The sequence below is a fragment of the Peromyscus leucopus genome, chromosome 7 (assembly GCF_004664715.2).
Source record: "Peromyscus leucopus breed LL Stock chromosome 7, UCI_PerLeu_2.1, whole genome shotgun sequence".
In the NCBI taxonomy this organism is placed as follows: domain Eukaryota; kingdom Metazoa; phylum Chordata; class Mammalia; order Rodentia; family Cricetidae; genus Peromyscus; species Peromyscus leucopus.
Genome location: NC_051069.1, coordinates 97912257 through 97927436, shown reverse-complemented (window position 1 = coordinate 97927436; position 15180 = coordinate 97912257). Strand labels below are relative to the sequence as shown.

At 45.7% G+C, this 15180-nt stretch overlaps 1 protein-coding gene across 1 annotated transcript; it reads left to right on the top strand.

Moving 5' to 3' along the window:
- Positions 1-58: 58 nt before the first annotated feature.
- On the top strand, positions 59-15172 carry LOC114705189 (ATR interacting protein). The gene is given in 15 exon segments (XM_028886915.2): positions 59-406; positions 1601-1731; positions 2441-2611; positions 6370-6488; positions 7949-7985; positions 7987-8107; positions 8832-8933; positions 9309-9438; positions 9609-10286; positions 13434-13570; positions 13693-13784; positions 14179-14259; positions 14376-14430; positions 14433-14624; positions 15009-15172. Coding segments are annotated over 15 exon segments (2364 nt in total). The 5' UTR covers positions 59-156; the 3' UTR covers positions 15077-15172.
- Positions 15173-15180: the final 8 nt, after the last annotated feature.

Genomic DNA, 15180 nt, shown 5'->3' with positions numbered 1-15180 from the left:
GTCTGCGTCTGCTGGCTGACAGCTGATTGGCCCGTAGGCTGGGGGAGACGCTCGTAGCTGAGGAGAGCGGCAGCGCGCGGGCGGTTAGGCTAGGTCGGGCTCTCAGCCGGCAAGGCTGTGCTTGGCGTCCTCGCACGCTGCGGGCTGAAGGAGGTCATGGCTGGGACACCCGCGCCCAACAGTCACAGGAAGCAGAGCGGCGGCCCGGCGCCCTTCCCTGGGCCATCGCGGGCCTTCGAGAACCCCCCGAGTAAGCGGGCCCGGAGCTTCTCTGAGACCACGGTCCCGGACCCCGAAGACCCATTCGGCGCGCACGCGGAATTCACCGCGGACGACCTAGAGGAACTCGACATCCTCGCGTCGCAGGCCCTGAGCCAGTGTCCGGTTGCGCCTGGGAACCCGTACAGTGAGTGCTCATGGGGCCTCTCCCCCGGGGGTGTGCGTACCCCTTCAACAGGGTGGCTATGGCACGGGTGTCGTGCACCGATTCCCTTTCTAAGACGGAGGAGCACCGATCTAAGCGCGGTTCTATTTCACAAGGTCTTTTGATGTGGTGCTAAAACATCCAGAAGCCAAAAGACCTCACATACCCAGAACTGAAAATATAGACACCTAGACTATTGCTTATTTTCCTTGAAACATGACTACGACCACCTCAAGACTGTCACAACCCATGTGAGAGGATTTAGATTTCATGCAGCCCACTGTAACCCTTGGACAGCGTGATCATGGGAAGTGTCTGGCAGAGGCAAAAAATGATTCTTACACAACGAATAATCTAGTTACCCAAAGGTTAGGAATGGCAACAACCACAGGCAATGAGCAAGCAATACCAAAACTTTCCTTCTTAGAGCTTACATTTTTACCTGAAGAGTAAGTGAAATCTCTGAACTGTCAGAAGGATTTGATGGGCGCTTTGCATCTGTACTTAGCACTTAAAGCATCTGAAAAATAGGATTATTCCTGGAAACGTGGACCTCCATCTTTCCAGCAATATTGCCTGGGAAACCAGGCACTAGAAAACACTCAGGGATGACCAGAGGTTTTATATGGCAGTAGTTAGCACTACTCTCCACTTGGTGGCGCCCTGCATCACTTTACCTTAATCCATCCCTGGAGTCCCACGACTCCCATGGAATAGATCAATGTTGTTCACCACCGTGTCTTTAAAGACCAGCAGAGCCTGTGCCTAGCATATTACAGTAAATGATATTAATGATATGTCGTAGTTATAGCCAGTGAAATCTCAGCTATTAGCTGAGAGTCTTGATATTGGGGGAGGGTGTAAAGGGAGAATATTCAGACATGTTATTTAGATATAAACTTTATGAGTTTATATCATGTTCTGAGATTGGGAAGTGCTGATATTGTTTACTGGGTCTTTCTCAACTTGGCTTTCAAGACAAGCATTTATGACAAAGGTGTGGTATATACTGAGTCCTGAAGTATATATGGGATTTTTTTTTCTTCCAAGCCCAGGTTCTCACTCTATAACTAGGCTACCCTTGAACTTGAGATCCCCCTGCCTCAGCCTCCCAAGAGCTGAGATTACAGTTCTGTGCCATGATACTCAACTTAATGGGAACTATTTTTTATACAGGTACTCATAATGTCCACCAATTAGATGGGTTATCGAATAGTCCTATGAGGAAAAACAGAGAAAATGCTCCAGTTAAAGATAATTTTGAATTAGAAGTACTTCAGATACAATACAAAGAACTTAAAGAAAAGGTATGTAGCTTGTGAGGTTTCTTTCCTTGCTTGCTTATTTGGTCTAGTGCTGAGAATTGAACCCAGGACTTTACCTTTACACATGCTATAAACAGAGACATTCTACTGCTAAGCTATACTTCCAACCCTAACTTGTGCTATCTGTAGCTAATTCATTCATTTAGGTGTTAAAAAAGCATTGTGTAAAATATATAAAAGTTTTAAAACAAGCATCTAGATTCATCCCCCTGAAATGAAAGATTGGGGGAAGAATGTCTGAAATTTACTTACTCTGTATATGTATGTAAGCCTGGGTGAGTTTATGTGCACCACATGCATGCAGGTGCCATGATGGTGCTCCTCTGGATCCAGAATTACAACTCGTTGTGAGCCACCCGATGTGGGTACTGGGAAAGGAACCTGGGTCCCCTACAAGAGCAGCGAGTGCTTTTAGCTGCTAAGCCATCCCTCTAGCCCCCATAACCTGTATCTGTATATGAGGAACACCGCATCAGAGTGGTTGCTATTTCATTAGTTTCGTAAGCAATCAGACATCTTTCATATGGCCATTTGTAGGGCCGCTAAGAAAACCAGGAATATAGCATGGAATTTTAGTTCTGTGGAGTGTGTGAGCATAGTGTTAAATCAAAGCTGAAGAATCTGTATGTTAGGGGCAAGTATGTTCTGAAACTGTTCATGCTGAATATAACTGGTTGGGCATAATTTACAGCTGAAATCAATGGAAGAAGAAGTCCTAATTAAGAATGGAGAAATTAAAATTTTGCGTGACTCACTGCATCAGACAGAATCCGTTCTAGAAGAACAGAGAAGATCACATTTCCTTCTTGAGCAAGAGAAGACTCAAGCACTTAGTGAAAAAGAAAAGGAGTTCTCCAAAAAGGTGACTCAACATTTGTTTTGCATGCTCTGAACAGTAGTTTTGCCTATTCACTAAATTCCACTAGAAGCAATAACCAAGGCTGGGTGTGGTGGGACATGCCTTTAATCACAGGAGGCAGAGGCAGGTGCAGCTCTATGAGCTCTAGGTCAGTTTAGTCTACATAGTGAATTCAGGCAAGTTAAGGCTACATGGTGAGACAATGTCTCTAAAAAATAAAACAAAATAGAAGCATAACCAATGTTGCCTAGAAATAGTCAACCACTGTTTATCTTAATAAATGGCTTGCACCTTTCTTCCAGGGTCTACCTTTGGTTTGGAAAAGGACTAAGATGAAACTCAGCTTTGCTGTGGTTGTTAGTCTTGGCAGGATAAGTCACTAGCTTAGAATTTCTAGGAATAGGCTTGAATTAGGGTTCTTTGATAGATAAGCAATTCAGTTACTTGGCTTATCAAAAAGGAAATATATTAGCGTCATACCCACATCTAGGAAGACAGGGATGTACTGGGGCTTCAAATGACGTAAACCTCACCAGGATATGTTTTGACTCTCTGTTATAGACTTACTGCTCTTTCCGTAGTGTGTTCTAACTCCCAGGCTCATGTACATGCATTTCAAAACTCCAGAGCCCAGTTAAGACTTGGACTTACTCAGCCAGGCATGGTAAATACATGTTTGTAACGCTAGCACTTGGGAGGCTGGTACAACAGTGTTACCATAAGTCCAAGGCTAGCCTGGGCTATATGATGGGACTCTGTTTCAAAAAGGAAAAAGAAAAGAAAAAGACTGAGGTTTCCTCATTTCTAACTTAAGAGGTTTTTTTTTTTTTTTTTTTTTTTTTTTGAGACAGGGTTTCTCTGTGTAGTTTTGGGGCCTGTCCTGGATCTCGCTCTGTAGACCAGGCTGGCCTCAAACTCATAGAGATCAGCCTGGCTCTGCCTCCTGAGTACTGGGATTAAAGGCGTGCGCCACCACCGCCCAGCTCTAACTTAAGAATTTTAAAGATGCCCCTGAGTGGTATTAAGCCAGGTACCTGTTTCCAGACTAGTTCTAAAACCAATCATTTAAATCCCAGTCAGAGGTAGGAAAGGGAGGTTATGTTATGTTCTGCAAAGAAAATGGTAGTATCCAGCATCTACCACCACTTTCCTTCAGAACACCTCTGTGCTGTGTCAAGGATGTGCACCCCCACCCCCTTTTTAAAGTACAAGGGAACAGTGAGGTGGATAGTAACCAGAGTAGTGTCTACCTCCATTACTTCCTTTGACAAATTTTATATGCACATGTACTTGTACCTACCACAGAACAAAGATTGTTGGGAGGCCCAAGTGTGACTTTTTCCTGATGTAGTACTATAGCCCAGGCTGGCCTTAAAGTCACTTTGTGGCCAAGAATGCCCTTAAACTTCTGAACTTCCTGCTTCTGCCTCCTGAGTGCTGGGATTAAGGCATAATTGCTGCCACGCCCTGTTTATTTGGTGAGAGACATTACACCTGGGGTGCATGCTAGGCAAACACCCTTCCGTTTGAGCTACAGGTTCCTTTTCCTCCTCCAGTTAGTCCCTCCCTCTGCTTTCCTATTACACATGTCCCATTACTCTAGTTTCCAACTTGCTTAAGATTTTTCTCCCTCTTCTGATGCTCTTTCTAGTTTCACAAACACACAGATCTAAGCACACACAAATACACAGATCTAAGCACACACATACACACAGATCTAAGCACACACATACACACAGATCTAAGCACACACATACACACAGATCTAAGCACACATATACACACAGATCTAAGCACACACAAACACACAGATCTAAGCACACACATACACACAGATCTAAGCACACACATACACACAGATCTAAGCACACACAAACACACAGATCTAAGCACACACATACACACAGATCTAAACACACACATACACACAGATCTAAGCACACACATACACACAGACACACACAGACACACAGATCTCACACACATACACACAGATCTAAGCACACACAAACACACAGATCTAACACACACACAACAACAGATCTAAACACACACATACACAGATCTAAGATACACACACTAAGCACACACATACACAGATCTAAGCACACACACACAGATCTAAGCACACACATACACAGATCTAAGCACACACATACACACAGATCTAAACACACACATACACACAGATCTAAGCACACACAACATAACAGATCTAAAACACACACATAACACACAGATCTAAACACATCACATACACAATCTAAGCACACACTAACACACAGATCTAAACACACACAAACACACAGATCTAAGCACACACATACACACAGATCTAAGCACACACATACACACAGATCTAAACACACACATACACACAGATCTAAGCACACACATACACACAGATCTAAGCACACATACACACAGATCTAACACACACATACACAGATCTAAACACACACATACACACAGATCTAAGCACACACATACACACAGATCTAAGCACACACATACACAGATCTAAGCACACACACATACACACAGATCTAAGCACACACATACACACAGATCTAAGCACACACATACACACAGATCTAAGCACACACATACACACAGATCTAAGCACACACATACACACAGATCTAAGCACACACAAACACACAGATCTAAGCACACACATACACACAGATCTAAGCACACACAAACACACAGATCTAAGCACACACAAACACACAGATCTAAGCACACACATACACACAGATCTAAACACACATATATATACACAGATCTAAGCACACACATACACACAGATCTAAGCACACACATACACACAGATCTAAGCACACACATACACACAGATCTAAGCACACACATACACACAGATCTAAGCACACACATACACACAGATCTAAGCACACACAAACACACAGATCTAAGCACACACATACACACAGATCTAAATACACACAAACACACAGATCTAAGCACACATACACACACAGATCTAAACACACACAAACACACAGATCTAAGCACACACATACACCATACACACAGGTTTGAGTAAAACTGCCAGATACCCTGCCCAGACTTTGAAGATGACCTAGGATTCTGTACCCCTAAGTTAATTAACAGAGGAGCAGCCAAGTCCTGTGAAAGCGGGAGAGGATTGAGAGTTTGACAGCAGTTTGGGGAGCAGAATTTGTATCATGGTGTGGAGGTGAAGCCCACAAACCATGTTCCTACTGAGAAAGAGCATCTCCCCAAGCTCCATGCTGAGTGCTATACAGTCATCATTTTGCTTAATCCCCAGTCCCAGCCAAGTACTTGTGTTAGAGATTCAGAGCCTAAACAAGTAATGGGGCTGGTTTTTGAATGCTCATTAACTGCTTCCACTGTAGAGTCTGACTTGCCTTTCTAGAGTATTTTTCAAGGGAAAATCGGCTAATATTTGAGGACATTTATATTGTAGCAGACTTTGATAATTATTTTTTTATTGTTTTCCTTTATTAGCTTGAAGTTTTGAAGTTAAGGGATTTATTACTGATTTTGTTGTTTTGTTTTTGAGACAGGCTCTCACTATGTAACCCTGGCTGCCTCAGAACTCAATATGTAGATCAGGCTGGTCTCAAACTCAGAGTCACCAACCATACCTGCCTCTGCTTCCGGAGTGTTGGGATTAAAGGCATATACCACCACACACATATTTTGGGCTATGTGACGATAGTGCTACCACAAATATCTTTCTTTGGCTTTTTCAGCTTCAATCATTGCAGTCTGAACTCCAGTTTAAAGATGCAGAAATGAATGAATTAAGGACAAAACTTCAGAGCAATGAACGAACAAATAAACTAGCTGCTCCCTCCATTTCCCATGTCAGGTAAGGAGCGTGCTGGACGGGTAGTTTAGTTGGCATAATTCTGTAAAAAGCCTGACAGCTCTCTGGATTGTTCTGAATGAGGCACTCCTTCCTAAAGGATGCAGAGGTGACTGGATGAGACTCGATGGTCTGAGCCATTCAGTCTAAATGTCCTCACTCCAGGAGTGCTCACCCTGCACGGGCAACAGTGACACAATTCCTTGAGAGTAGGAAAAGCTGGAAGATAATGTCTAATTCTTTTTAAAAGGGAAAAAGGTTTATTCTGGCTTATAGTTCAGGGAGTCCAGCCCATCATGTTGGGGAAGGCACGGCAATAGGAACTCACAGCTGAGCAGAACAGGAAGCAGAGAGAGAGAGGACGCTAGTGCTCAGCTGGTTTCCTCACTCTCCCCTTTTTAGTCAGTCCTGAACCCAGTCTATGGTGTGGTGCCACCCACATTCAGGGTAGGCCTTCCTTCAAATTTTGAGAACAGACCAGGCTTCATTTTCATGTAATTTGTTTAATTAACATGCCCCCCCTCAAAAAAAAAAAAAAAAAGCATGAGTGTATTTCAGTCCTGGCTGCCTAAAATATTTTGCTCATTTGTTATCTGGGACCTTTGTCTTACAGCCCCTCCTCTGCTGCCAGATGTGCTCAGCTTGTTAATGATCTGTGCCCTGCCCCTGCCTCCCACAGCATCTGTCAGTGTCAGTGTCAGCCTTGACATTTGAGCTCTTTCTGGTATGGAACATTCTCCTGCCCTTGCTCATGTTGGGCAGAGTGTGAAATTGAACTTCCCTTGCCTTGCATGCTTCAGGTGAGACGGGAGAGATGAGGAACTCTGTCTTCACCTCTTCAGCCGTCAGTCATAGGAGGAAGGCGGCCTGGGTGTTGTGTGATCTGAGCGCTCAGACTGCCATCCAGTGTGAAGCTTCAGTGCTGAGGAGTTACTTAGTTTCCAATACACTTTCTGATAGACCCCTTGGTTTTAAAGATTTTTTTTAAATTATGTACATCTGTATGTTTGTGTACAGGTGTGCATTTGTGAATGCCAGTACCTACACAGACCAGGAAAGGGCACTGGATTCCCTAGAGCTGGAGTTACCGGCCTTTTTTGAGCTACCAGACATGGGTCCTCTGCAAGAGCAGTATTTACTCTTAATGCAGGGCTATCTCCAACCTATGATAGACTCTTTTGAAAGTTTTTGAATCCTAAAAATTGGGTTGTTCATTTAAAAACATTTTTGTGGATGTGTGTGGAATTGTAAATAGTAAAGACTAACAGCCAGTATTTTTGGATGCCTAAGAGAATATGAAAATAAATGCTACCTTTAATACAGACTAACATATCCATAATAGATAAAACTTCTAGTCATAATGTCTAGACATGAAAAGTTTAATTGATGTTAGAAATTTCATAGCTGTGTATTTTAAGAGGTTTTAATAGAATCATAACTTTTGCTCTCATAACTCTTTCTAGTCCTAGGAAAGGCTCTTCTGTGGTTATAAAGTCAGAAAGCATGCTCTCCACACGTTGGAAAATCAACTTTCCCTACAAAGGAATCTTTTAGTGCTAACATGCCACTCTCTTATTCCTGCCAGACTGAGGAAGGACACAAATTTCTGGTGGAACAACAGGGTAAGTCAAACTAATAGTAATCGATTGCTATATAATGGGCTGCCCCTTCTAGTGGCCTAAACAACGTTTACTTTCTTTTTCAAAATTTCTGTGCATCAGCAGTTTGACACATGGAGATCATATTGAGGCTGGAGAGTCTTTTTTGTTGTTGTTTTATTTTTCCTCCTGGCTGTCCTGGAACTCGCTCTGTAGACCAGGCTAGCCTCCAACTCACGGAGATCACATGACTCTGCCTCCCAAGTCTGGAGTCTTTTAAGGTGGCTCTGAGACTCTGCTGTGCTGTTTTATTTTATCATTAGATACATTGCCGCTCATCCCGCCATCAGCCTTTTCAAATTGCTGCCACTGCTCTCCTGAGAAACTGCAGCACTGTAGGCAAGAGCAAAGTTCTGCCTGTTACAAGCAGGCAGAGCACAGCAGCCTGGAGAGCAGTCCCAACCACACTGCTTACTAGCTTATGAACAGCTAATTATGACCTCTATCGTATGGGGTTGCTCTATGAAACTAATGGGCTCATGTGTGTAAAGCTAGTGGTTGTTATTTTCATCATATTGCTTCATTTACAGTGAGGCAAACAGATTTTCTTTTTAGGGATCTGGAGGTACTTTGGCTCTGTTTTGACTGAGTTTGAAGAAGAGATTATCCAGTCTTTTAAATATTGTGTGTAGGAGTTTCTGGAACACCTGTTCTTTTATGTTCAGCTTTTGATTCACATTTTTTCCAGTTTCAGATAATAAAACCCACAGTCTGAGAGGTAACCCCATGAAGCAAGATGTACAGCAGAAAATTCTTGCTGATAGCTGGATGCAGAGATCAAACACTCAAGGTACCAGAATACCTGCTTTTTGGCATAAGCCTGCATGGCTCCCATTTTCCTCTGTGATATACAGAACTGCCTAGGGGAACCATCTGAAAACCCCACTGCAGACAGTTCTTTAGAGTGTACTGGCGCATAAGAGTTTGCAAGTTACAAAGAAAAAGCCAGGCAGTGGCGCATGCCTTTCATCCCAGTACTCGGGAGGCAGAGGCTGGCGGCCTCTGAGTTTGAAGCCAGCCTGGTCTACAGAGGAAGTTCCAGGACAGCCAGGGCGACACAGAGAAACTCTGTCTCCAAAAACCAGAGGGGGAGAAAAAGAACAGAGGAAGGGAGGGAAGAATTCTCCCATGTGAGAACATTCTGGAGTCACCTTGTCTTTTGCAGGTTCTATTTTGATAAACCTGCTCCTGAAGCAACCTTTGGTCCCAGGGTCATCTCTAGGTCTTTGTCACCTCCTGAGCAGTTGTTCTGAGGTTCCTACTGGCACTCTCTTGCAGCCACCAGGGCTCAGTAGGTAAGTGTGAGACTCCTGAAAAGCTTGTTTGAGAAAGAGTTTCCACAAAGTATATGCCTTTCTGGTTCTGGCCAGCATGGGAGATTAATGGCATGTTTGGGGAAACTAGAGAACTTGGCAGACAGGTGATTTTGGGTCCTTGACCTAATCTGTTTTTCTTTTGTTTCCAGTACCTTGGCTGGGATTTCAGGCCTCAGGACCATCAGTTCTCGTGATGGGTCATTTTCCCTCTCTGCCCTGAGAGAAGCACAGAACTTAGCATTCACTGGATTAAATCTGGTTGCCAGGAGTGAGAGCTCACATGATGGAGACCTAGGAAAGGGAAGCAGAAGAGTCTTCCCACTCTGCCAGCTTCCTGGAGCTGTGCACCTCCTCCCACTTGTACAGTTTTTCATCGGCTTACACTGCCAGGCTCTGCAAGATTTAGCCCCCGCTAAGAAGAGTGGGGCGCCTGGGGACTCTCCAACACACACCTCCTGTGTGAGCCCTGGGGTAGAGACCAGCCCAGAGGACTCGATGTATCACCTGGAAAGCTTCTCTGTGGCCTCACTCAGCATCCTTCAGCACCTGGTGTGCCACAGTGGAGCAGTTGTCTGCCTGTTACTGTCAAGCATGGGGACAGATGCAGCTGCCAGGGAAGGAAACCTAGTTCAGACTTGTACAGATACGATCTCAGCCTCCAGGGAGGAAGCTCATGACCAAAAACAGCATCCACTATTGAAGATGCTTCTTCAGCTGGTGGCTTTCTCTTCTACAGCATCAGGTCATTTTCAAGCCAATGTCCTGAGCCAGTGCCTCAAAGTTTTGGTGAAATTAGCTGAAAACGCTTCCTCTGATTTCTTGCCCAGGTATAAAGACTCACAGGAGGCATGATTCCCTATGGGTCTGCCCTGACCTCTTGAGGTCTAACCTGTGGCTCTTGCACTTTGTTCAATCTTGACTTAATTCAACTCCTCAGCTATGGCTTGATTCAGGGAGTTCTGAAGTGATGGGAAGGGGGCCAAGTAAGCAGAGCACATGGAGTAAGGCTGCCGTAAGTGTCCTGCCGTGACAAAGGCTGAGTTAGAAGGCCTTTGAACCTGAGATGTGTGAAGAACATGGCACAGCATATTTAAATTTGGTAGAGTTCTGTAAGGAAGCAGAGTACCAGGAGGGTCTGCAGCCATGAGCTGACCTTGCCGGAAGTCTGTCAACCTTGTGTCCACATCTGGTATGAGTCAGGTCACTGCTTCACCAAAAAACAGTTGTTATAAATTACTAATCTGGGGTGCTAGAGAGATTGCTCACCAATTAAGAGCTCTTGTTTTTCTTGTAGAGGACCTGGGTTCAGTTCCCAGTACCCACATACTGTGTCTGGAAGCATACACAACCATGTGTTACCCTAGTCCCAGGCAATCCAGCAGGCATACATGTGGTGCACATACATGCATGTAGGCAAAACATTCATACACATAAAGTAAAATAAGTAAATGAATCTTTAAAAAAATTATAAATTCCTAACTTGAGTTTAGAGCATTGAGGGCAAGGTAGGGAGAATTATAAACACTGCCCAGTTCGCATGCTTGTAAGAGGCCAATTCTTATGTTAAAATAATAGTGCTGCCTAGGTGCAGCTTCTGTCTAGTCTCTGCCAGGTGTCATGGCCTATGCCATTCAGAGACAGGTGGATCTCTGAGTTTGAGACCAGGCATTGCTATACAGTGAAACCCTGTCACAAAAAAACAAAATCTTACATCTGAGCTCAACTTTTTTTTTCTTTGAGGCAGGGTTTCTTGTGTAACCAGGCTAACCTTGAACTCAGAGATTCATCTGCCTCTGTCTCCTAAGTGCTGGGATTAAAGGTGTGTGCCACCACCGTCTACCCAACATTCCAATTTCTTAAAAGTGCTTCTGGATCATTTTTTCCACATAGTATTTTCTGGCCAGTTTTATCTGTCCTAAAGTGATGTATGAAATTGAACACAGCACTTGAGTACAGGATAGACAATAACAGGGGCAAAACTGCCATCCACAGGCCCCACTTATACTGGCTAGTTGCCTATTTCCTATGTGCTTAGTGAATGGATACCAGAAACCACGGTTTCCCAATTCTGGTAGCAGACCACTCACTGTGTTCCTGTTCTGTTGACCATAGGGTATTCAGAACTCTAATCTAATGATGTTTCTACTGGCCATACACAAGTGCTTCATTCCCTGGCTCAGGTGACACTCATGACTCTGCACTCTGTGCTTTACACAGAGCCTGGCTCAGTCTAAATGCTCAGTCAGTGTTTGTTAAATAAACCCTATGTTGAAGTAGGAAAACTTGTCTAAAATTGCCATAGGGAACACGTTAGGATAGTTCCAAGCCAGTAATCACGATAAGCCATTGCTCCATCGCTTCAGACATAGCCTCCCACAAAATACTTCTCTGTAGATTTCATGTGCTCAAGATGAACTGCACAGCTTCCTCTTTACCTTCTCGTGAAAGCCAGGGTGGATGCTATCAGGGCTGGAAAGAAGTAGCCAGGAAACCTGCAGTCTGCCCTTCAGGCTTGAAAACCCTTAACCAGAGAGCATGATTCATGTACTTGTGTATAATGCTGCGATGTGTAGCTTGTTTCCATTTCTTTTTTTGAGACAGTCTCTCTACATACCCCTCCCTACTTGGCCTGGCAGAGAGCCACAGTACCTGACAACTAAAGAACGCCCAATTTCTTGCCTGTTTATAGAATGTGCTGTAAAACAGGAGCTGGAGAGATGGCTGAGTCATTAAGAGCACTAGTTGTGCAGGGTGGTGGCGCACGCCTTTACTCCCACCACTGGGAAGGCAGAGGCAGGTGGACCTCTGTGAGTTTGAGGCCAGCCTGGTCTACACAGAGAAACTCTATCTCGGGGGGGGGGGGGGGGGGGGGGGGGGAAGAGTACTTGCTTTTCCAGAGGTCCTGGGTTCAATTCCCAGCACCCACATGGCAGCTCACAACTCTGTAACTCCATTTTCAGGGGGCCCGACACCCTCACACAGACATACATGCAGGCAAACACCAATGCACATAGGAAAAAAAAAACATAAGAAGGAAAAAAAAGTGCTATAAAACAAGTTTACCCCAAATAGTGAGCCTTTGCTTTCCAATGACACACTGAGATGCCATATATGTACAGATTGGTACATATATACAGCCTCAGAGTCTTTTAGGTAGCCTCTCTCCCACCCGCCAGTTCTCCCTCATGCTGATGTAGGTAGTGTGGATAGAGCAAATCTAGCCCTTGGGACCTGGTTCCTTGGCCATAGCCATCCTTTGTGAGACCTGAGGGGGAAATAGCACTCATTTTCATTCTCTATCTCTCTCTCTCTCCCTCTCTCCCTTCCTCCCCCCCCTCTCTCTACACACACACAGTGCGCCCCATAGGTACCTTTTCATAGTAGCTAACAGAGACCAGTGTTTTCTGACAAGTAGAGAAAATGGTTTTCCTTGTTCTGTGAATGGCCTAAGACAGAGCGGTAGCCACATCCACGCTTGTTACTTTTAGAGCCCTGGCCAGTCCTGTGGTGTTAGACAAAGAACATTTCTCTTGCTGAAGATATGGACCTGCATCCCTGTTGAGAGCAGATGCAGGAAAGGGCCTGGGGTGTGGTCATGCAGCCCAGATCTAGGGAGTCCTGTCCTATTTACTTGATACAAAGCCACATAAGGACCTATCTTCTTTTTTAGGGTGAATGAGGGATTGTGATGTGGTGGTGAGACTCGGTTGCACGTAGCCCAGGCTCATCTCCAACTCACCGTGTGGTGGATTCTGCCTCTGCCCCCTAAATGCTGAGATTATAGGCACGTGCCCCCCCACCCCCCACTGAAGGCTTGTCATTTTTAAGCCATAGCAGTCCTGTAGTAAAGGTTAGCACCTGTCAACTGTGACAGTCTTAAAGCAAGTAGGCTATGGCCAGACCAGCATTTGAACCCATGTCTCACTGCGTTAAGTGTCCTTTTGGAGTGTGTCCTAACTGTGCCCATCCTTCAGGTTCTCCTGTGTGCTGCCCATGTTACCACAGTGCCTCAGCTCAGAGCTGCCACTGCCGTGTGTGCTCCTGGCTGCTGAGCTGCTCTCAGTCCTGGTGGATCATGACGGCCTTGCACAGCAGCTCTGCTCCCATTCCGGTAAAGTGGGAGGGAGGGAGGGATGGGGCGGGGACAGGTTCAGAGCCTCTCAAGGGCTTCTGCACTTGGACCTAGGCTACAGTGAAAAGGAGACCCTGAGTAAGGCTGAGCATCCTTTTCAGAAGGCTGCCTTCTCCTGAGGCTGTACATGTACATTACATCAAGGCCTGACAAAGTGGCCTCAGAGAAACAGTGGCTTCAGCTGGAACAAGAGGTAAGACTGGGAGACTCGGAGACTGCTACCCTTCACCCCTTCCTAAGAGCCCAGGGTCTCCTTTCCTCCTGTGGGAAAATGGGAGCTACAATTAATTCTGATTAGTTGGTCAAGCAGCAACAGGTAAAATTTAGGGGTTCCTCACACAGATGCAATACAAATGTACCCAGGATTACAGTGGACTCTGCAGAGTTGCCTGATAATGCTGCCTGGGCTTTGGGCCTGATCCTAGTCCCAGAAGTGGGTAAGCTGTTGAGATTCAGGTCGGAAAGCCTCAGACCCAACTTGTGCAGGCAAGCAGTTGGAGAAGTAGCGAGAACTCCTTAGACATGTCTGAGGAAGCCCTGGTGACCTGTCTGTTCTGCAAGGGACAAACCGTCTCTTCTTGCTCCAGGTGGTGTGGCTCTTGGCCAAGCTGCGTGTGCAGAACCCTCCCCCCAGAGGCGTCGGTTCTGACTGCCAGTGCAACGTAGAGGTGAGCGGCCGGGGCCAACAGCATGGTAGCTCAGCTGGATGAGGGCGGTCTGCTCCCCTGAAGTGGCTAGGCTGCATAAGTCAGTAGACCTCAGTCTGTGCCCTCTCTCACCCCAGGCAGTCAGAGTGCTCACCGTGATGTTGCACAGACAATGGCTGACTGTACGGCGGGCAGGGGTCCGCGGACCCAGCAGCAGAAGCAGACAGTACGCTGTCTGCGAGACACTGTGCTGCTGCTGCACAGCCTGTCTCAGAAGGACAAGCTCTTTACTGTGCATTGTGTGGAGGTCCTGCATCAGTATGACCAGGTGATGCCAGGGGTCAGCATGCTGATTCGAGCCCTTCCTGATGTGACCGACTGTGAAGGTAAGTCAGCAAGAGGAGTCTGTCCTAGCTAGCCTCATGTGCCTCTGCCTGAAGCTCATGAAGTGTCAGACTCCTTTGCTGGACTTCTCTCCCACCACCAGGGCCATTCCTGGCACTGTGGACATTACCTTCCTGCTCTGATTCTTTGAGTGTGCTAGGTTGTCCTTTGATCATGTCTATTGAATTGGCCTAGCTGAGCCATGGTTTTTCCAGAAATGTCTGTCCGAATTGCTTTTGTATCACTTTTGCTCACAGTAGCTGAGGGAGCAAAGCCTGGGCATGGAAGGGACTGGTTAGTTCCTGTGTTGGTAGGGGAGGATGGGTAGACCTCCGAACCTCAGCACCATCAGGTTTAACCTCAGAACCCTCTTCCTTTTGGCTTAGAGGCAGCCCTGGATGACCTCTGTGCTGTGGAGACAGATTTGGAAGACTCCGAAATGGACTGTAGCTGAGGGCTCGAGCATCCGGCCACAAGGTGGCACCAGCTCCCACCACACTGTCTTCGCTATATCCACTGATTAAAACTGAAGTTCCTGCTGGAACAACAACTTTGTTT